This window comes from Antennarius striatus, chromosome 22, assembly GCF_040054535.1.
Source record: "Antennarius striatus isolate MH-2024 chromosome 22, ASM4005453v1, whole genome shotgun sequence".
In the NCBI taxonomy this organism is placed as follows: domain Eukaryota; kingdom Metazoa; phylum Chordata; class Actinopteri; order Lophiiformes; family Antennariidae; genus Antennarius; species Antennarius striatus.
The window spans coordinates 7,211,216-7,235,844 of NC_090797.1; the positions used below are offsets into that span (position 1 = coordinate 7,211,216).

A 24,629-nucleotide genomic window follows, 5' to 3' on the forward strand; every position below is an offset into this window, starting at 1 on the left:
ATCTGCCGTCATCTCACCTTCAGACTGAAAAGAAATCAAAGCCTCTATTAACACATCACCCAGAGTAATTATTGGAAGAAATGCAAAAGCAGGATGCAAATAGTGACTTGCAAACATTTAGAGACATCAAAATTTTAAATGTTACAACAAAAAAGCAAAGTCGTAGACCCTGTTTTGGGCTTCTGTCATCGAAGATCTGACCAGTAACTGACCTTTTGGGCACCGATCCTGACATTAAAGAAATATTCTAGGCCACTCTAAATTTACTTGACATTTTATCATAAAGGTGGAAATCGAGGCTCTGACAGTCATGCTAATTTTGACATTTGGGGAAACAAGGACAAACAAAGAGGGATAACGTGCGTGAGCAGCCAGTAGCTTTCCAGGTTGAAACATATCATTCTTCAATGAGTTTTGTCTCATAAACACATGAGAGAGAGACATTTCTGATGAGAATACCTTGATTTTGGTGACTGAGTTATTGTAAACTGGTTATTGTATGAACTGAATGTTGTACACCTGTGTGCACTGAAGTAGACTATGGGACTGTGTTTGACTTTGTTGTTTTCTAGAGTTGTTTAAAGTATTTGCTTGAAAAATTGACATAAGTTAAAGATGGCATGTTTATTGGTGGATTCTGATTCTAATTTGTACACAATTATTTTAAATACTGTATTCCCCACCCCATTTTCTTTATCTACCTGTACTCTGTCTTTTTTTGTAATTTTGAAATAATTTAAGGTTGTTACGTCATAGCAAGAAGGCTCCGGGTTTTATGTTCTCTCCATTTCTGCATGGGTTTGTGGTTTTCTGGCTTCCTCCCACCAACAACAATGTGCAGCTTGGGTGAACTGGGCATTCTAAATTGTTGGTAGATGTGATATTGAGCATGAATGCTTGTTTGTCTATGTCTTGCCTATTGATGAGCTAGCACCTCGTTCAGGGTGTACCCCTCCTCTCGCCCATTGACAGCTGAGATAGGCAGACCTGTGACCCGTTTCTTGGATAAGTGGTTGAAGGCGAGATGCTTTCAATTGTCTTGTCTTCGAGAAGATGAATGAACGAAAAAGATCTTTTAAAAAAAATCAGATTCTCACAACCTTCTAAATGAGAGCTATGAGTCATGGGTTTTATAAGTATTACATGAGAATTCTGAAAAACCACCGCTAACATGCTTTTCCTTTAACCGCTGTAATCACTTCATTTTCCTGCAGCTTCTAAAATACAATACAAATGTTTTAGCTTAACTCATGTCTGAAGAGATTGAACATTATTATGCGTGCAGTTATAATAAAGGAGTTATACAATGTGGAGCTTATTAACTTGAAAATGGTCTTTCCAGCCATCTAGGCAAGCAACCTCTGATGGATTTAAAGAAAGGGAAAAAAATACTTTCCACTACTTTACTTATTTTTATGCTTATTCCATCCTAAATTACACTATTTGAGGTATTAACCAACAAAATACTAAAGATGAGACATCAGAATTTTAAGACCTAAAGGTTCACAGTATTAGAATACAACATCTTTGGATTAAGTACAACCATTTATCATCACAGTTACATTCTCTTGTCTAACCACTGGAATAGATGGACATGTCGAAGTTGCCAGCAGGTGAGTGGATTCGGATGGGGTGGTGGAACATTATTAGACGTTTTTACCTTTTATCTGAAAACTCTGCAAAGCATTTCCTTCATGTTATCGGGTTCCCCTTTTTCCATTTGGTTTGCAACCACAAAGTGCCGATAGCATTCTGTCACTTTACTGCCAAATGTTGATGTTTGAGTGAAAAGATACTCATTTGAAAGTCAAACAACTTGAGAGGCAGTCAGTGGTGCTAAAGACTAGTTTAATGCTCTGCTCAGAGCTGAATAAGTCCAAACAGAAGATGACATTAACAAGCGGCAGTCAAACATCAAAAAGTGGATAGCGGTGTGTAAATAGGGATGAAAATATTCTGTTCTATCCTGATATTTTTATATGGATGAGTGGCAGTGATTCTAACAATTATGCAAAATAATTGCAAAATATTTGGCTAAATGCTAAAATATTCGCCATGATATCATCTGACAATAATAAATTGTGACAGGCCACTTGTATCAGGAAATTCCTGGTCTTTATTTAAACACAAATCTTTCTTCCGTCAGCTGATCCCCACTCCAGCCTCCCTTTTTAGATTTCACCCCTTCTGCTTTTCCTCCACATCTAATTGGCCATTAAATGATTAAAATACATAAAACCCTGAATGATGGTCGAGTGACCAGGCAGAAGAAATCCCCCTCTCCCCAAGGATGGAAGCTCTCATTGCTGTAGGATCTAATGACACTTCTGGCAACCGACCGTTAAATTGGCCATCTGCATTTTTTTCCTCCTCCCAGCAGCGGGAGTAGAGATGGGAGCCAGATGACGGAGATGGCTAGCTACTATGTGTTATCTATATAATGGGACGGTTCCCTTGACAGTAGAAGAAGCAGCAGGACAGGGTTTCCTAGAGTTTTTCAAGATCCGAGCCTCGGGCCTGTGTGACCACGGGAAGCAAAGGATAGATAGTCTCTGTTTATTTTCATTAGGAAAGTGGAGAGACATTGCAGCTCAAGGACTTAACATAAAGGCAGTGCATATGTGTGTGTCTGTGTATGTCTATGTGTTGGTTTTTCTTCATTCAGAATTTACAAAGGATTCCTTTCATTCCTCTACATGACTGATGATGCTCGTCTCCACAAAGCCAAATGATGGACGGAAGCTGTTTGCTGTATGAGGACGTGGAGTGATGAGCCCGTCTCAGCATTCATTCAAAGCGCCGTCACTCACAGAAGGGGAAAATGGCTCCAGTGTCACATCGCAGCATGAATTCCATTAAAAAATTAGAAATATCACAAAGAGGAGTGACTGCAATCACGAGGGTGACTTAACTAAATCCTTACCTTCATATGTTCCACTCTCTAGAAGGGCTCCACTTTTCTCCAATTCCATAAACCGGTCAACAGTCACGAAATTATAATCCACCCCGGGGACTTCTCCTTCCTTGGGCTGCCTGGTTGTGCCTGCAGGAGATAAGTGAGGAGGCGAGTTAGAGCTGCAGGAGATTTGAACGCCTCATCGCTGCTCAATGAGAGGAGACTTGAAGTTTGAGTGAATCTTTGTCAGCGTTACAGAGAAGATCAGAACATATCGGAGCTCTAACATGCAGTCCCTGACCCAGATCTATTCATTAAGCGCACCTTATATTTATTTATTTAAATATATAATGTATCTGTATATATCTTTTTGTCCTTTCAGTGCTGAGACTGAGGGGGGAAGGTAACTGGCAAGATACCATTTGGTGGAGCTACCATTTTGGTGATGCAATTGGGACACCAAGAGGAGAAATCATATCAATTTGCATAAAACTGACAGGATGTTGTCGTGTCCCTGACAGGAAGCTGCTCTTCCATCAGCTGACTTCAACACAGGAACCATATTTTACACTCTACTACTTTACTAATCACCTCCCCTCCAAAAAACAACGCGTGTCAGAGTGTTTATGATGTTAAACGGAGGAATAAACGAGTTCCTAAATACTTCATCATACCTCATCACCGTGTGCTAATTAGACTTGTTAAAAGTGATGCCAGCTGTGATAACAGCACTGTAGCCCCAAGGTGCTGAATGGGTTTTCGCATCAGAGCAAGGGTTGTTAACACTAAAAGAGGAGCCCGTAAAACACACTTGTTAGACCCTCACCACAGCTTGTAAAGTATTCATCGGTGTACTTTTAAGTTGTTAGGAGAACAACTGTGACGCTGCTCACCTCTGATAGGGAAAGCCAGGTTTAAAAGGCCACCTGACATCGCAGCACATGGTTGGAATGCGGCCTATTTATGGGTGTTGCACACTTGTGGGACACAGGGAGCCATGAGAAAAGAAGAATCAATTTCTTGCAAACAATAATTACCAAATTTTGAAGCGTACTCCATAGAGCGTAAACCTCCGCCAAAGATGAACAGTCATATCCATGTCCATTAAGTAGGCACCACCCCTCTACAAAGTTTCGTGGGAATTGGTTCAGTAGGTTTGGAGTAATTAAAGTAAATGTTTTAAAGTGTCCTGTGCAACAAGGATAAGGTGAGGTATTAAATATTCCTGTAACAACCCTCCATTCTATCTGAATCTGCAACAACATTAATGGGTTCTTGCTTTGCCCTAACTGTCATGGAAATTGGTTCAGTAGTTTCTGCATGATTATGGAGAATGAAGAAAAATGCCTTTTCAAGCAGTGTTAAAAAAGAGGTTCCTGGATCAGCTTCTTTATCCTCTACAGAAAGTTCTTTGCCCATGCCTCATCCTCATGCAGAATATCTTGGAAATTGGTTTGGTTGTTTTCGACTAGTCCTGGACATGAACAGACATGAACAACCAAAATGCATAGAAAAATTGGAGAAGCAACAGACAATGCTGCCGAGCCACAGGTCACATTTTAGTGATACTGCTTTTAAACAAGCCTCCGAAGCACCGCGTCTTGTTTCGTTGCCTGGTATGTCGACATCGCTCCACCCTGCCTCCTCCACTTCCATCTTAGTTGGGTTGAGGAGGTGTGTTTGACTTTCTCCAGGCAGCATCAACAGTGTCAAAAATAGAAAGTGAATTTGAATGATGCCATTAAGCTGCTTGCCAAGCCTTTCTGAAGTTGTTCTGTCAACATGCTGATTAATTACTTTCTAAATCAGCTCATGTGATGAAGATTGCTGCAGTCTGCTTTCTGCCTGGATGCTTATTTTCTTTCTCGGGCAATCAGGTTGTAAAACATGACAATCATGTGGAATAAAGTAGCAGCCTGAATGTAATTTATCAAGCCTCAAAGAGGAAATTCACTGCTGCCGACCTCTGAAGATTAAACGTCAAATTGAAACCAGCTGACTAATCATTTATAACAGCTTATATGAGCAAACACGGAGCCGGGATCACGGTCGCTCGCTCGCTGGGAAAACCGATATGTAAACTGCATGTATGTGTTAGTAGATCCGTGAGTTTGTGTTTTGATTGTGTCGGTCTCCTCGGGGGCTTATGTACCCGTCCGATTAGCCTGCCTCCCAGGCAGAGCTTCTGACTGAGCACACATTTCATAGAGAACCTTTGATGTTGAAGAACTATATTTAGCAGCAGCATCTGGTGGGGGCTTCTCTCAGATGACAATTTTCTATAAACGAGGAAACCACAATGACTCTTGATTTTTAATACTTTCTGTATGCATCACCAACCAGTAGTGCATATCAGCATCGTCACATAGGAGAAGATTTGCAGAAATCATTATTTACGATTCTTCAATTATCAGAAAGATGGAGAATAATTAAGGTTAAATATGACAACCATGATTTTGTCAGTCTATGCAGTCTTTATGTCTCCTGTTTCTGGAGCCAAGCCATTTCAGGGGTTAGGCAGCACGTTTTAAAAATAAGTATTGTCTTCTTTTTCTTTTTTTAACATAATTATATTCTGAATCCTTAATGTTCCTGTTAAGTTAGGATGCAAAACGATTCAGAGAAATGAAAAAGATCTTCAAGATAGATAAATCATGTCTTGTTTCTGATGTTTTCAGAGATTGTGCATCAAGATGAAGACATACAGCTCGGTGGGAATTGCTCAAAAATTGTCTCTGCGGCATGAGATGTGTGGAATTTTGATATAAACATCAAAGCACGCAGACATGATTATGTCAAAAAACATGCAGCCTCACCCATATTTAGAACAAGAAAAGAGAGGAATATTAGCAGCGTCAAGGTTTTAGATCATCATTAAGAACAGACAAAAGTCTCAAGATGTGACAGCTCATTAATCGAAAGAGTGCCTAAGTCCTTCAAACCAACACATCAGCTCAAAATGCTCTCACCATTACAGTTCTTTAGGGAGTTTAACAGCTAGTCAAAGATGTGTTGATCATTTGTTTCAGTACAACTGTGAGGTTAAATAAGTAGAATAGCTGCTTTTAAACTGAATTTAAGAACAGCAACAAAATGTGGGATCAAATGCAGAACAGAAAGACAATATCCTGCCATTTACTTTCCGTGGATCCTGAGTTATCCTGGTGTCATCAAACCTGTTGACCATTGAGATCCAGTATAGTACAGACAAATGCTGGTAATGAAAGATATTGGAGTACAAGGACATAAGAGAGGAGGAAAGTGAGATTCCCAACCAGCCACTGGAAATAAGTCAATTAAACAGCATTATTTTTGCACAATTACAACACGACAAAGTATGCAACATTAAAAACAGTTGTGTCATCAATAGATACAAAATGATACTAGACTATGAATCAACTGAATTGCTGGAGGCATCATCTGGTGTGCAGCATTAAATAAGAAGTAGAAATCTATCTTATCTCTATGTGCTGCTCTATGACAGTGAGTAATGGACGAGAGAATAGCAGACCATTTGTCAATCGCTGCAGAAATGATTCAGGAATTTTTTTTCTCTGTTTAGAAACAAGTCAAAAACTAGATGTGATAGTGGTTGGAGTAAAAAGAGAGTGCAGGCGGGAACAGGTGTGAAACACGTGAGATGTTCCGCTTAAGTTGCAGAGTGGGTTGAGTTATCATAGCCTGCATCCATCCACTCTGCTGTTCTACACTTTTCTTCCACTACACATTCAAACCACAGGTCCGACTCTCACTTTGTAGCTGAGCATCATTACCAGACGCCCTGGTCACAGCTACTAACTAGTTTCATACAGCAATCCTTCCCCTACAGAATACATTATCATTGCCCTGAGCCGTCCCAATGTTAGTAAAATACACCGTGTTAAATTGTAACCTTTATGTTCAATTTCACACAATGCACAGTGAAAACTTAATAACCTGAGAGCACTCTGAACCTCAGATAACTGTAGGCAGAATAGAACAGCTCAACAGGGACCTAGACAATCACTGGAAAGCTAAATGCTGGCCTCTGTTTGAAACAAAGGATTTTTTATTCGAATATCCCGAGGCATCGCAGAGAGAGATCATTCTGTGCGTTCATGACAGGGAGTCAAAGCGGGCGTAAAGGATGTATGACGACCATTCAAACTCGTTGCCTCCATGCAGTTGCTTAGCAAAACAGTTGTAAGGAAAAAAAAACCTAACATATTACGCAACTTTTGTCTTTAATGTATTTATTTTATGTAGAATTTAAAGAACAGCACTCGTGGTGTAGTATCGGAAAAAATCAACACAATGCATGTCTGATGAGAAGAGACTGAATGTTAATGTTGGACGATTCTGGAGGATTTTCTTCACTATTATTTAAATTATGATGGAAATCACATTGTGTACCCCTCAAGATGACTTGTGAGAGCTAAACTCGTTTCATTTATGTCACCATCAAATCAAAATCTGCTTGATTTGTGAATAAATATCTGCAACACCACACACATTCCAATTGGCCTGAGGTGCACTTTTGACTAGTTAACATCTACTTGCTTTAACACTGTAAATTAAGGTAACAATTATACTGAAATTGCTAAGCATCAGCATGTTAGCATGTTAGCCTAATTACCAAGCTGTGGACTTGTTTCACATTTATCATCTTGATGATGATGAGCTTAGTGTTGAATATTAAAGATGAAGGTGCGTGTTGGCTTTGGTTTTATCGTTAACACTTAGCGTAGCTCAGCAATAGCTGACTGGTCTCCCTACTGCTCTGACTGTTGGTGGCACTAAGAGCACACTTAAGGGAATTAACTACAATTACAGTACCGCAATATTTTACTGTTATTGCTTTCGCTTTAGGTGGACATTAACATTGAGCAGCGTTGCTGAATTAATGCGTTAATTAAACCATCTTGTTGCCTCCGGGTTTAACACACACAGACAGACACAAACAGCAAAGTACGTCCTTGTAATGTTCATGATTGAGCCTGGATTCATCCATCCTTACAGAAGTCTCTCCTCCCCATCTTTTCTACTTGCATTTCAAAGACAAGCTAATAGCGATTTCATTCAGCAAGTGAGATGAAGCCTCCCCTGCACTGTCTCAGTGGTGTCCCAGCTTAAAAACCATTGTCTGACTCATCAGGCTTACATTTGACTTTTGATGAGAAAAAAAAATTAAGAGCCCATTAAGCTGGAGGGACAACTACATCTTTGTCATTTTTTTGATGAAGTGAAAGAAGTTCAGGTGATTTTTTTTTTTTGGTGTGTATTATATATTTTCAAAGAATACTGTAGCAGATAGAGCTAGCCTGTAGTCCCTATCACACACTCCCTTCCTGTGCTGTTATATCACACCAGAGATGTGGACAATTGCCTGAGGCCATAAGCACGAGAGGTGTTGCCCTTTGACGCCACTAAACCCTCTGTTATGACTGGCCAAGACAGTGTCAGCACCGAGTATTGTAACCACCCTAATCTAACCATTAGCCAATTAGGAAGTGACAGGCAGCCGTAATGCCGCCGCAATAGAGGGATGGATTAGTTTCCCATTCAGCGCCTGCCTTCTGCCTGTGGGCGAATGTCTGACAGAGGACGGCGAACCTTTGCAGCGCAGTGCCAAAAAGTTGCTTTCGCTGCACTTTGCCAGCAAAAACAGTGAGTATGGTGATGTGCTTATTCACTATTTTTACTGATGATGCATTGCAGAGCCTTAATCAACTGTGATTACATATCTTTTAAGTAGTAATAAAGTATATTGAGCGGGGAATGCAGAGAGGGCTGCTGTTTTCATTGAGCTGATGATTAAAGTTAATATCACTGCTTTGCACTCTAATCATATTGACCGAGAACATTTCGGTTCCCTCGTAAAGCCTGGATGCAAAACTTCAATCTTGGTTCTTGCCCAAACATCAGTCAAGTTTTCATGTTTTTTTTCTTTCTTTTCTATTCCACTTAATGAGATTTTAGGTTCATTCAAGTTCAGTGAGAATGACTCCGCTGCCCTGTTTATTGACAGCCAGTAATGTGGGATAGATTGGAGAAAGCCAGACACTGAACAACACTCCCCAGCCTGTTGGAACTCCACCACCACCCCTCCGCCCCCCGAATTCCATTAATAGCTCTGCCCTCCAGGAGGTGCTGGGTGGACTGCCTGTAACACAACCAGAGATATTGATGACTGTGTCCTCCCCCAAGGAGAATGGGAGGAAGGCAGAACAGAATGAAGAGGGCTGGAAAAGTGATAAAGAGGTGGTAGGAAGAGGGATTCAAAGGGTTGAATCATCATGGAAGCCATTATTATGATATGTGACAGGTATTCGTCTCCTTATGCAGACATTCTGGTGGGGCATTTAAATTCATTTTATTTATTTTAATGTGCATTAAAAACACACAACTACAATTTTTCCCGATCATATTTGAGTTTCTGCTGAGTAAATCATCGCTGGGGTTTTGTTCTTTGCATTCTGCATGATAATCCTTCTCCTTGTCAATTCACAGTGGGCAATACTCTTCCTGAGAAATGCAGCAATAACAGTTTCTGTTCTACTGAAAACCTCCCATGACCATTTTCCAAAATGAGTATTAATATTACTCAATATACACAACAGCGTTTCTTCCTGAAACCCTAAAGTCAGTGTGGAGCATTCATAAATAGATACTAATCAATGGACATGGTTACTGTGAGATTGTGTTGGTGGGGGGATGGGGGGCTATTTTATTGAAATTCAGGCAAACCTACAGGTTAGTGCTGCTAAACTTTTACTATATTTTAGTATCTCATTATGCAATACTGATAAGATTACTGTATTAACACAGTTATGTCATGTGATAAAAGCCATTTACAATCTATGCTTTCAGGAGATTTCATTTGTGTTGAGTGTAAATAATTGTGTGAAGCACTTTGCAACGTTTATGAAAGGTGCTGTATCAACATGTTCTCATTATGATTATCATTTTAATCACTAGTAGTAATTTTATGAGACAGAAATGACAAAGAAAATGACTGTAAGTATGATCAAAAAATGTGATTATGTTAAAGGTATCCTGTGCCTTACTATCTTACTGATATTGTACCTGTGTTAGCATAATGCAACAGTGATTTTTTTTTAGCACATTGATAAATTTCGTAGTTCATTAATACAAGAAAGAGGAAGAAAAAAAAGGAAAATATAGAATAAAGGATATATGTCTCAAGATGCTGCACAAAGCAGATTGGAAATGCACACCATGAAGGGGAATCAGAAGAGCTCACACCTGCACTACACAGTCCCGCAAATTAAATTAAATCCAACTTCCAATACGACATCTGTGTTATCAACGTGGTCACCACCCCTTAGGATTCTCAAAATGCTAAATTAGTCGAAGAGTAACAAAATCACCCTTCCGATCATTTATCTGGATCTACTTCAAATTTGAATGGCGTCCTCTTTGTTAAATGCCCAAATTTTCTACGTGGTTTCATCGAAATCTGTAGAGTAGTTCAGCTGACAGACAAAAAACAACAACAGACAGCAACAGAAACACTTCGGCTGCTTTTTGTTCTCATACAGGATGTTAGAATGAACTATTCTATTTTGAAGACTGGGGTTCAAATGATACAAATGAGCAATATTTCTATAATTCCACAGCTCAAAAAAGGATTAAGTGATAAAATAAAAGGTGGATTCATTGGACAGAAAGAGACGCCGCTGCTCCAAACAAATGCAGAGATCTTCTAGTTAATGGCGAGTAATGACACCTTGATTCTATACTGATGATACTGTGTGAATACAAAGTTCCAAGCTGTGTGCAGATGTCTATGACAGTGACAGATTGGATTGTCAGTGCAAAAAAAGTCCCCGTATTGATGAAGTGCTTTATCAAAGACATTCGTGACCAGATGCTGGCAATGAATCCCAGAAGTTGGCAGCAACAAGTAAGTTTGACATTCAGGATGTAGCTGAAGCATCTGAAGGCCTAACCCACACATGTGATACAGTATGCAACCGAGATAAATATAAATAGGGTAAAAACAACCTACCCCTACACAAGGATGTCATCATGATATCTGTTATCATTGAAAACTGAATCAGAGCTCCTCTATCCGGAATTCTCTTGTGGGAAGAAGACGTGAATGGCTCCTTTCATCGCACCTCCAGCTCCCTCTCTTTCTTCCTGCTCCTGCAGCATGTAACTAAAAGAGATCGCCTGTGGTCTCGCGCCACATCTCAGCATCCATGGGAATCAAAGCCGTCATGTATGCAACGGGGGCAGGAGGAAGAACACGAAGAGGAAAAACACACACACCCTAATAATTCACAGACTCTTGACAGGCAGCGGAGGAAAAAAAAAAAAACGTCAATGTGAACCGGCTTCAATCTGCAGAGAAAAAAAAATACAAGAAGGCCGTTTCGTTTTCTCAGCAGCTACTCCAATTTTTCTCTGAATCCAGGGAGGAGATGTGCTTCTTCAGAGGCAAAAACACACATGTGTAGCCGGCGATGGAGAAAGGACAAGAGGAAAGAGATATAAAGAGATTACTGGAAAGCTGATGTCATCTGTTTGGATATGTTACCCCGGGCTGGGTGTTTTTTGATCAGGGATGTGACCACGCTGCTTTGTCAGACTAATCCCCCCCTCCAGCCAGGACCACACTGGCTTGAGCACATTACCACCCAATGACACCATTTGTTTGTCGGGACAGCCCGCCATGCTTTCATACAGTACATTCATAACGCCCTGTCACAAGTGCCGGGCTCGGTGCCCGAGGACCGCCTGCCTCAACTGTAAACAACAACCTCAACTTTACACCATCAGCCTTGATTCCAACCCTCCCTGTGCTCCCGCGTGAACTATTACAACAGCATTAGGGCCAATTCATGTTTCAAATTTATTTATTTATTTAGTTTTTTTCTTTTTCTGACATGTTAATATAGCAAACTTCACACCTTCATCACATTTACAACAACGACATCCGAAAAAAATGGGCTGACGGGTAGAAGCCAATAGGCTTGTGAAATTCTCGCCCCCCGGAATCAACAAACATCTCTCATTATAGTACGTTGTCAATAAACTCAGACATTAAATGTTTTCAACTAGTTCATCTATTGAATTTTGACAGACATTCATACTCATCAATTTCCAGATATTAGCCTTTGTCCCAGATATAATCTAGAGCATGACCATGTTTACATTCTTCCTAGGAACAATATGGTTTGTTAACATCATAGTCAAAACAAGAAGTCGACCTTGCCGGTGTTCTTCACAAGAATATCATGATCATAGTCACCTCTTTCAGTGGACAGTGTTTATCCAAGAATTGACCAGTTTGTTACAGACACTTTAACAGTCAAACTTAATGTTATCCCTCCGAGCAGAAATCCATGTATTTTCTTCATTAATCCATGTTTCTCACATTGATGATATAGAATGGTTTTTCAACTGTTCTATGGAATCCTTGATGTGTCCAAAATTGGCGTAGAGCTCCCACTATGGAAGTAATGCTGTTGTACACATCTTTGGTGTAGTAACAACTCTTGTCCATCTTTATTGCTCGTATTTCACCAACTCCTCTGCACTCCTGATCACCATTATTTCCATCTGCTCTAGAGAAAGCCCCCTTGTTTTGATTAAGATCCTGTAGTTGTTTGTTCAGGTGTTGTCGATCAGCTTTTTTAGTGATAACAGCATTATTTTTTGTGAAATTCTTATTAATGTAGACAATTTTTCCTTTAAGTTTGAAGCCTTGTTTCACAAGATCAATTTTGTGCTTACGGTGGTTTCCTACCTCCAGATGGTAATGGGTAACATGTCTCAATTTGGTCTGGATCTATAGTTACCTCGAGGTCCCTTAGTTGAGAACTCATTTGTTGCTCGATAGTCCTGATGTCAGCGTTGTGCTCAGTTCCCTCTCCAATGGCCACAGCATGTGCGTAATTCCTCAGCTTGATTTTGATGCTAGTGGTAATCACATCATTTGTACGAATGCTTTGTTCCAAATCATCCATTCTTTGTTATCCCTGTTCTAAGACAACAATTTTTCGGTCTTATTCATCTTTGACTTTCCGCATTTTCTTCATTTCGTCCTTCATTTCTTCCATGCTGTTTTAGCTTTTTCCCCCAACTTTTTATCAAAGTCACTCCTTAACTAATCAAAGTCACTTATTAACTTATCAAAGTCGCTCTTTAACGCGCTCTTTAACTCTTTCATAGAAGAGACCAACTGGTCTAGAGTATCCCCCGATTTTCCTCTTCCTCTTGTCATTTTGCATAGAATCAGTGAGAGTCAGTATGAGTTAAAGAGATAGTGACAACAGGAGACCAATAATGTCTTCAGTGAGGATTTGAACCTACAACCCACTGGGTCAGAGAGGCTGGAATGAACACATTTCGCATAGTGGTAATGATCTCATACTGAGACTTCCTGGCCCCTTTATACCAGAAGCTAAGCTATATCATACCGCCATCACCTCTGGCCCTTTGCTGTTATTGGACCTTCAGTAACTGTGTGTGTGTGTGTGTGTGTGTGTGTGTGTGTGTGTGTGTGTGTGTGTGTGTGTGTGTGTGTGTGTACGTGTGTGTGTACATGTGTGTTTGTGTGTTTACCAGCATTTTTGTGGAAAAGCCCTTTTAAAAGGGGATATCCTGATTATGACAGCAGGATCGAGTGTGTGTTTAATGTACCTCTGTTTGATTGGCATTCTGCTTTAACTTGACTGCCAAAGCATTTACTTACAGGCTAGACCAATAACTTAACACCTTAATGCATATTTCATCTCTGTTCACACCCAGCATCAATCACAGGTGCGGGTGGAAGCACAGCAGGTCTAAGCAGCAACTTCAGTAAAGAAATTCATTCATCACCTGGTCTACAGTTTACCAAGTACATGTATAGATATTAGAAGACGCTGGGTGATTGTTTTGAGGCAATGGCTGCGAACACCAATGCTAAACAACAATTCACATTTGAATTTTTTTTACCCTTTTAAAGATATTACTATTATTATTATTTATCAAATGAAATATTTTCTCTGACTCTGGTCTCAATTTTGCCGCTAGTTTGTAACTTTTGACTCCATGAGGTTCTGCAGCAAACTTTAATGTAATTACTGTAAGACTTAATGTCACAGCCATGTGTGACATTAACCTGCTGGCAAAAAAGGCAAATCAAGATTGTCAAAGGACATTAAATGTGTCTTTAATCATTCATGTCAGTTGATTACTGTTAGGAGGGTGACATTTTCTTTAGTTATTAAAGAGTTTTATTTTTTATGCAGTGAAGGTGATTTTCAGGTGACAAACAAGTACACAGATTAAGCTCAAAAAACATGTATTGATATGTCACCATTTTAGGAGTTATTATGCATGTAAGAAGATCACGTTGTTTATCCTGATTGGCTCATTGTCCATCTAAACTATTGGCAGTGAGCAAAAACAACTTTTGTTTGAGATTATTTCAGCTATATTTTATGAAGAACTGAAAATATGTGGATGCAAACAGTCAGTCAGAAAGAACTATATAATAATAATATGGTATGTTGCAGTATAAATTTCTACCATTCTGAGACATTAATTGATTGAATTCGCCAACACCTATTTGCACTTTTGCTATGGGTACACTGTGGTGAAAAGAATTTTTATTGATTACAGTTAATGTAAAGAAAAAGGTTCAATATGGCATGATGAGACAAGATATGATTCATATGAATAATTCAGGGCACCTGTTTTCGAATCTTAAAGCCTCTTATGATTGTCACTCCGTAGACTGCAAAAATGTGAAGAGTGTAATTTTGATGCATATTAAATCAATCCTGATGTACAAGTGAATGATGACTCCAATCAAGGGTACGTAAATCAAGTAGGAGGCATGAGTAGAAGTACAAAAAGTAAGCCCTTGACTCTTGCAAGAAGCCCCTATTGCATCATAATTAAAGTGTCAGTGGAGAGATTTATCGTCTTCTGAAATGTGTTGTGTTGTGCAAAAAACCTCAGGTAATGACGCCTGTGATTCATAATTTTACAAAAATTCATTTGGCCAAATGACTCTGACACTCTCAACAAACTAGCAGCAATTTCTGTGGTTGTGTTGCATTAATGACACCACAGGACTTTCATGCTTCACCTAAACTTTAATCTTGACATGCCAAAGTATTTTCAGCATGCAAGCAGAAAGTCATGAATACTGAATGAAGTTACAACAGCAAATTATTTGGGAACTGTGTGTTCCTTTCGGTGTCTCCCCTAAAAGAAAAAGGTTTCTTTCGGATTCCTGAGTAAACAACAGAATACCAAAATGTTTCAATAAATAATAATGAAGGTTTTGTTGAGACAAACTCACTCGTCTGAGGGTAGCCATAAAGAGAGTAGTGAGGATGTGTGCGGCAGGTGGCAGTTAAAAAAAACAAAACAAAACAAAACTAAACAGATTGTAAAGAGGTGAATTAACTCAGGGCACGTTTGATTTCAAAAGTCTTTGAGGGGCGAGTTTTTTCCTAAACAGCCTCCTGACAATCACAGCAGGAATCTGATCTGGAACTGAAGTCCGTTATAAATTTGACATTTACGAGTTGAATTCTTGATAATTGCATCAGTCGATGAGGTGCTGTGTCCACTGCAGAAACTTTACTATGACTCCAAAATAAACTAACTTCTAGGATATGATATTTAACAGGGTGTGTATTTCCAAATGTCCATCTCATGGTCTTCACATTTACACTATCACCGTCTGCAGGCATCTTTTCCCAATTTTCTAACCTTTTCACTCCTTTCCTTGCTCTTTGATTAATGCGCCTATTAATTCAGCAGCCGGCTACTCAGATCATCTTCAGGCCCCTCCCACTCGCCGTTCCCCTGATTGCTCTGTCAATGGACGACTCTCTCAAACCGACAGATCAAATCCCATCTCCACCAATAATCCTGTGCCAGAGCACTGCTACCAATGGATCCTTTTAATGGAGCTCACAATGGCCACTTTCAGCCATGTGAGGGTTCTCTCCTTACAGAGTCTAGTGGCTGTGAGGTGGGTGAGTCGAGGAAGAGCGGGTAAAAAAAGGCCAGACCTTCCCTTTTACACTTGACTTAATCCAATTTCACTTGGAGAGAAAACGTCTCATGACGTCTACTTTTTAAGCATAGATTTTATGGACCACCATAAAAACAATGTTGGATATCAAGCCTCATTGGCTTTTTGGCCCAGAGCAAGTCTCCCTTTTCGGAGTGCACCTTTTCCAACTGGCTCCTCTGGCTAATGCAAAGCTCAACCATCGGGAAAAAGGGAGAAAAAAAAAACATTCTCTACATGCTGCCACCAAAACGCCCCGGACAGGATGCAAATGACTGGATTTCTGGAATGATTAATTTCTGCCACTTGTGAGGCGATTAGGGGGAGTCAATCAAATGAATAATATATGTATAAGCACTTTATCAAAAGGCAGTGGCACAGTCGAAGGGATGAACAGATGATGGGTGAACAGTAAGCTGCTTAATAACAACAAATACAAAGAGACACATCCTCAAAGGGATAGAAAGGGAAAGAAAGACTGACAGAGAGGAGGAGAAAGGAGAAAAGGTGACACTATAGGCGTGCAGCAGAGAGATGGGTCACTCAGAAAAGACATGTGGTTCCAGGTGACTCTTCTGACAGTTCATCACTCAGCACTGGAAAAAAAAACAACGGATATTTGTTTACACCAGTAAATTAATTTCAAACATTAGGTTCATCATGAAGATGGATCATCAAGCCCTCCACCAACAGACGCTAAAGAAAACCAGCAGGACGGTTCATCAAACACCCACAAGGCCGGGTGTTAACACAGCACAGTCAGTCATCGAGTCTGACGTAACGTTCATGCCACTAATATGAGCTTATGATCGGTAAACAAAGATCAAACCAACACAGAAGTCATATTGAATGCCAGAAAACACCATTGTCCCAGGTAAATCAGTGTCATGCTACATTAGTCTTGTACAGTATTTTTAGCCCTGATGTGATCAACTCACATAAACTAACCCCTGCTATCCAGATACATTCTGCTCCATGTGACCTGAATTAATTCACAGAAAATACACCTAGCAACTGTTTTCATCATCATTTAGCTATGCTTATAGCAACATTATCAAATATGAGCAAGATCTTTGATAACATGAGCTAACTTTCCACTCATCTTTGAGTTTAATTAATTACCTGGTTTATTGCTCAGTGAAAACATTCAATTAAAGAGTTACAAGTCTTATTCTGATTCAGGCCTCCTGAAAATAATGGTCTGGAGGTTTGATTGGTCCTGTTCATCAGCCCGGGTTGTTTCACCTCCTGATCTCATCACCCAAACCATTACCTCATCCACACTTGTTTTTTCTGTTTTCTTGTTTGTTTCTGATGGGCAGAGATTTCATCAGGCATGTAGTAACTTAATGTAGCTACTTGTGGAGAGCTCACAAGATCACAGTGTGTTCCTATCGGCACGAATATATTTATGAACTGCAGGACAACATGCTCTAATACTTAGAACCTTGTAGCATGTGCATATTTAAGAATAAGCAGACGACATCCTGTGCAGGTTCACATTAAATAATCGGTCGGGACGTTAATACTCCAGTAGCATTGATGACATCACCAGAAAAAGGTATAACTGATTAAAAAAAAAATGTGTAAATGAAACCAATTATTGATGCAGCTCTATTCAGCTATAAGAATATAGAAACATGTTGAAGCAGCAGCTGCAACATATTCTGTAACTGAAGGGACGGCAATGTCAGATCATAATGTATGTGTCTCCTTGGGCAGTCGAGCCGGATAATTATCCATCACCTATGCATTCCCAGTTCCTCTCGGATGCAAGATTGCATCAGTAAAAGAGAGGAAGTACAGAATAAAGAAGAAAAGAGAAGAGGATGATGAAAAGGACAGTCTATCTAAAAAAACTGCAGCACACCCTTTTTCCAATATGGAAAAGAATTCCCATTCACCCTTCTGCCACAACACTGAAAGGTCATAATGTATACTATAAAACATACAGCAGTATAAAATCAGAAGGAGGACCATCTGGCTTCAGTTTAATTAAATCCACTTAATCACATTCCAGCATATGCAACACATTCACGACACAACGGTTTAGCAGGGAGGCCGACAGAAAAATAAAAATCTCCTTTGATAGTGGCTAAAGGACAATTTCTGAACAGTAATAAAATAGCGGGCGGAGAATTACCAAACAACGGCATTGGAAGGTATTAATTCATTGCTCTTGTTGTATTAACCTTTCTCCTGCTCCCACCTGCTGGAAACATCACACATTCATCTGTTTCCACGTGTTAACGCTAATGAAGACTGAATGGAGAGCATGAGCTGCACATGTGTGGAGGCCGTGCATCACATGCCTGTGAATTGCAGTTGAGTGGAATGAAAGCGTGTTTAATTCATCAAGGTTACACACACTGCATGATTGCGTGTCTGTTTGCGTGTGTGTGTGTGTGTGTGTGTGTGTGTGTGTGTGTGTGTGTGTGTGTGTGTGTGTGTGTGTGTGTGTGTGTGTGTGGAGAAAAGGCTTTGAAATGTGACCTTGGACGAATGAATGTACTAAAAGGATTAAAAAAGTCCCTTTTTTGTGTTTTCCTTTTGGCCCAGTGTGAAAACTTTTTTAAATGTTTGTTAAATGGACTAAAATAAAACAACATAAAAATTGGAGAGAAAGTGACATTTACAAGAATGCCACAACCGCGGAAACTAGAATCTGGATCATGCTACTGGCATGCTGGAGGCGCGTCAGGAGTTGTGAACAATGTTGTATTCTTCAATCCTCTGAATGTACAATGATTGCATGTTAACAATATTAGTCAGGTAAAAACATCAACAGCACCACCCACGCATGGATTTACACCTTTGACAGGCTGTAAGCTTTTCCCATGTTTGTGTATTTCTACCTGTGTTTTCAGCAATGGAACGACATAACACTGACTCGCTGTGTTATTGGATGTTTGTGTTCCGTCATGATATATTCAGTGTTTGGATTGATGTTATATTAAATTGTATGTTTGTATTTATTAGGAATAGGATCAGTTTAAAAAAAAGTTAAATTGTGTTCAACAGATATGTGGGCTAATAATCACTAGAAGTGTTTGCTGAGGTGGAAGAAGGTTCAGAAGAGGACTAATAATTGCTAAATGTTCTTGAATAAAACACTTTGAAGAACGTCTGTAGTTATTTTCAGATTGCAAAAATTTACTTGATGAGCAGATTTAATTGTGTTCGCTGAAGAAACGGAAAACAGGTGATGAATTTAATCAATGTTAAAGTGTTTGAATGCATTTTTTTAAGAAAGTCAGAAGAGGTGAAAGTGATGAAACAAATTTAGGAAAACTACCAGTAACAATAAAAAAAATCTAATTAAGCTTTGGAGCCTCTTGAGTTTCAGTCCTATTTGACTTATTTTAGCTCTGCTTTGATGGTGACATTATCCTTCCTCAGTGGTGGGACAGGATCATTAAACCCAAATCATTAACAAAAAAAATCCCAAATTAACGCTTAATTAAAGAGGTATTAGCCTTATCAGCACTGTGTAAACTACATTCATGGTGCTAAATCACACACTTGTTGATCATGTTGAAAGGATAATTGAGCAAAATATAGATTACCATTAGCCAGAACAGTACAGGAGCTGTACGGTGTGTTTGTCTGGAGACCGAAATCTATTTCATGTTTTATTGTTCATTTTATGAGCATTTACACGATGCACTATTTAATAAAACATCCTCGACTCCTGATGAGAATGAGAAACGTAACAGCAAAAACATTTCTCGATTTAAAAAATATAAACTAGCACAAAAGGGCCAGGGAGACAGCCACCAGGGTGGTGGAGTCTCTGCTGGAGAAGGACAAGGAGAGACTCAAAAACGCACTATTGAAAATCCTCTTTACGTTAATCTCCTTTGGATTTTGTACAACATGATTATTTTGTAATTTGACTTTTATGAATAAACTTGATGTTCAAAATCAAAATCAAAACCTGTGTGTGTGTGTGTGTGTGTGTGTGTGCGTGTGTGTGTCTGTGTGTGTGTGTGTGTGTGCGTGCGTGTGTCGGCAAATAACCATGCAGCATGTGTGCTCACCCATCTAGTCTGTCCAGTGAGTCAATGGAAACCCCTTAATACAGACCCTCTGACCCGATGACCCTTAACTCAATATGACTATGAGGTAAAAATTAATAAAATATTACAGAAAGAAGAGAAAAAGCTGAGCTTTTCTGCTTCATGTGTCTCCTCTGACCTTAATGTTCTAGATGGGTAAAAAAGAAAGTGTTACAGAGAGAGGGTCATGAAATAATCAGTCTGGTTTCTGATAAGTTATCACCAGTTGGTGAAGGAAGAACAGAGAAGCTTTAAGAAGTTATGATGAGAGAGGAGGAAAATGGCAACAAATGTTTGCAAAAAAAAAAAAAAAGTACACATTAAGATACTCAAAAAAGAAGTAAAAAAATATCATCAGCATATCTGCAAAACAACGTTCCTTCCTTCCTGGTAAATGAGCAGTGATGGAGGCGGTAAGATGCGCAAAAATTAACAACATCCTGCAAAAACTGACTTGATTATAATATATACCTGGTTGGAAGATCCCGACAGCGCGTCACAATGGGTGATTGTCTTGTTTGATTGGCAGACTGGAATGGCCCCGAAAAAAAAAAGTTTTAGATAGGTGAGAAAAGCTGAAGTGTCATCCCCAGAGGCCGTGCAGCCTGACAGGCACAGAGGAAGAGGTTAACCTGAATGCATGGAGGTGGAATCATACTATAAGCTTCGGTTTAATGGAATCAAATGTACTGCATGTGTGTGAGATGAGGGGCAGAAGAGGTCTTAAAGTGTTCACTACATGAACAGTTGCCACTGAGAATGAATTTCCTGAAATCCACTTATTATAACCAGAGGACGGAGAGAGCTCACACCTCCGTTAAGTGAATTTACAAACTCTACCGTGGTGATGTCATTACCCGGCCTCCTATCTCTGATTGGTTGGGCACGAGTGTAAAAAAACAACAACAAAAAACTGGATCCATCTTCTGGATAAGCCTCAAAACCTAATCATCTGTTTCCCTCCCCAGGGCCCACCTCTATAATCCTGAAGATTACCATGGTTTCCATGGTAATAGGAAGCAAGGTTGCAACAGTGAATCAAAAGCCCGCTCGGCAGCTCACCAAAAGAACTTGTGTCTACCGTGTAGCCAAGCAAACTCCAGTCCTTTTATTGTGTTATTGACGCATTTCTGATCAGGTACTGCAGACATCGTGCATCCTGTGACTGCTGCCAAGTGATATCCACTGTGCTGCATACTTTCAAAGTTTTCACATTAAAAGCAGCCGAAAGCGGAGATTGAATTCTTCATTCAGGCCTGATTTGGCTGCAGAGTGACTTGACTGGAATGCTGAAGCTTATCGCAAAGAGCAAGCCCAACTCACATGCCACATCAATTTCTATGAACCCTAAGCAACAAAAATAATTTAAATCCTATTTAACATTACAGGAATCTGCATTTCACACAATGCAATCTAAAGAGGTAGTTACTGCATGTAAATATTTTGGATGGCTATTACAGAAAATAATTCCACCTTGAAGTATCTGTAAATAGCAGTAAAACTGACTGAGTTAATTAAATACAACTTATTTTTAATGGGATCTCCCAAATGAAATACAATGCATATAATAAAAATAAATTCTAAGGAGGTAGACTAGGTTTGAAATAACTGAACCCAAGCATTAAAATGTACACCATGTCCAAAATTAGCACAGGCTTACATGAATGAATGAACTTGGAACAACAATGGAACAATGGAAAACAATGGAAATGATGACATGAATTAAAGCTAATGGAGGAGATGACACTTGCGTGGATTGAAATCGAAAGTGTGTGAGGCCTATTTGGTGCTCATTCTGTTTGCAATGTGTGCCCTTGGTGTTTTGAAGTGTTGCCATGTTGCAATTTTCTGTTCCCCACGGCAACTCTTAGTCTATGTGCTCACTGATCTCTTTCCAACACGTAAAAAGTCAAACAAAAGGGCAAAATAACAGTGGCGACTAATTAGGACAAAGTCTGGAATATATGTGAGGTGATAAAGGAGAAGAGGAAAGAAATAAGAGATGAAGAGGCTGAAACAGGCTTTAAACTTTTTAAATTTAAATGTACACAAATGCAAAAGGTACATTCGCAGTGGTACACAAAGCGCTAATTCATATAAAAAAACAAGGTAAAGCATTTTTAAAACAAGCATATGTCCAGGATGCAGCCATTTAGGTTACGAAAGACTGTTCTGAATAATATTGTTAGGGCTTTGAAGCCTCAGTCAGAATTATTATGCATGACTAGAGCTGGTCTCATATGAATGAAATGAGGGAGGACATGAGGAAAGATATGCTCTCAGATCTCCGTCAGTCACCTGCTTAGTGTGTGGGTTAAGAGTCAAATAAAAAGAATGATAAGGAGCTTTTTTTCTTGCTATTTCTTAATTTTCTTCCTTTTTTTGAGGGGCAGTCAAATTAACATCTCAAAAAAGTTTGAATGCTGATCTGCATGTCGAACACCACGGCAATGGTCCAAACTCTGAAGCTTCAAAGAATTTGGGTCAGTAGCAGAAAAAAAACTTCCCTGACCCAAAGGTTGCTGTTGCTGTTTTTCAATTGCAGAAAAAAAATCTAGAAATGGTAACTCTGACTCTAAGTTTTGTCCTTCAGATCAGGTATTTCAAATCTGTCTCCTATGAATTATGCAGCAGCAAACTCACAGCACATCGTGATGCTAGGGAAACATTGTGGCCTTGCTTAAATATTTAAAAATGTTCCCAGTAATTTGAAGACAAGAGGTGCATTATTTAAAGGAAAGAAGAAAGGAAATGATGATTAGTTTTAAATGCATGTTTCCAAAGTTGACCACAAGCAGGATCTGAAAGGAAGAGCACTTTTGTTATTTAGTTGGTGAAGTGGCCATCAACATATTAGGTTACTATAACCAACAATATTTCAATTACTTATCGTTTATTTAGTATAAATGCTTAAAAATATCTTGAAAAGATTCTTGTTCTGTCCAGGTTGTCTCAGCAGCTGTGTTGAATATTAAGTCACTACTGAATGTAGTGTGTGTCTAAAAGAACAGGGTACAAAACACGAAGCCTATCCAACAGGAGGGTGATGCATATTCATACCCATCTCATTATTTTCAATCAATCTGCATCTGGCTTTGTAAAAGACGAACTGTGTCATAGGAGAGGTTGCAAAGAAGCAATGCTACCTTGGAGAAGAGACAGAAAGGGGGGGATGGAGAGGGGGGAGGAGAACTGGTTTCGAATCGCTTTCCCTCCTTTTGATCTCGCATTGAGCAGAAGACGTGAATTTGCGGTGCAGAAAAAAGGGAGGTGGTCAGTAAAACATATAAAGGCAGGCAAAGACAGGAAGATCAATCAACCCCAAATATATCGCGGCCCGCAATCCAAACCAATTTCATTACAGTCTATTTCATCTCACAACCACGATAAAGCGCTCTCTCTGTCCAAGCATTCGCCAAACTACAGGACCATCGCTGTGCTTTCCACACTACACTGGTCTTCATTTGCACTGTACCATACTGTCTTCTCCTGGGGGAGCATCTATCGCCAAAGCGTTAACATGTGTCAGTGTGGGCCTGCTTCTGCCATTATGATTTAGCTATGGTGTGTTTGTACGTGTATGTACGTGTGTGTGTGTGTGTGTGTGTGTGTGTGTGTGTGTGTGTGTGTGTGTGTGTGTGTGTGTGTGTGTCTGTGTGTGTTATGTTTGTACTTTCTGTGAGGGTAAAAGAAGCAGTGAGGAAGAAACGACAGAAGGCAGACTATGAAATTTGGAACATTTTAGCATCTGTGCACAACAGTTGATATTTCTTCACATCTGTCAAAGCCGAGGAAAGGGATAAAGAGAGAGGCAAGTACGATGATTTCTGTAAGCAAATCAGGTATTTTTTATTATTTCTTCAAAATGTTTTTAATGTAATATGTACAAATTATAATAAATTACACATTTGCTTCAGCAAATTTATCAATTACAGACGTCAAAACTTGTCTGGCATGATTTGGATCTTTGTTAACCATATTTGTAGACAATAGTTGACAAGAGTTTCTTCAGCCTGAACAGGTTGCGTCAACACAGAGTGCAGATTAAGATTTGTTCTCAAAGTCATGGCTGGATGGATGACCTCTGGCCACAGCATCTGGACAGGCGGTGCAGTGTTGGAGAGCAGGGAGAGATCACCGAGGTGCTTCTGCTATTTGTGATCTGTCACAAACAAAGCTAAGCTGTAAATGTCTTGTTGGGCCATCTATGATGCTCCAGTGAGCAGCAATTATGGAGCACTCTCCCCATTCTAACCACATGGGTCAAGCTATTCAGGCCAAGAGGGGACAGAGAGAGATCTGTGACATCAGACACTAAAAGAAAGAAATGGACCCTGGAGGCAAATAGACCCACATTAGCCAATTAGGTTCTGTCTGTAGACTACAGGGGACAATGACATCTGGGTTGTTTTTTTTAGGGTGGTGTTTAACCTTATTACAGCCCTCTAGGTTGTAATACAGTGTGGTCATTACCTCAATGGGTGCTAGGCCTCAAGGTCTGACAGATGGATCACCATTATCCGTTATTTGGCTTCATCTGTGGGGGCTAATTTCATACAGTTACAGGTGTACCAAGATCCCCCAACCAGCCATCAATATGTATAAATAGATTTTATACCAATGAGGATGTACAGAGAAACAGTAA

At 39.6% G+C, this 24,629-nt stretch overlaps 1 protein-coding gene across 10 annotated transcripts in view; it reads right to left on the bottom strand.

Moving 5' to 3' along the window:
• Positions 1 to 24,629, bottom strand: part of magi2a (membrane associated guanylate kinase, WW and PDZ domain containing 2a) — a 177,758-nt gene that overhangs the window by 65,009 nt on the left and 88,120 nt on the right. For all 10 annotated transcript variants that reach the window (XM_068306558.1, XM_068306557.1, XM_068306556.1 and 7 more), the window contains exon 3: positions 2,924 to 3,043. In XM_068306558.1, the coding sequence (XP_068162659.1) occupies positions 2,924 to 3,043 (120 nt within the window). The remainder of the gene's footprint in view (positions 1 to 2,923; positions 3,044 to 24,629) is intronic.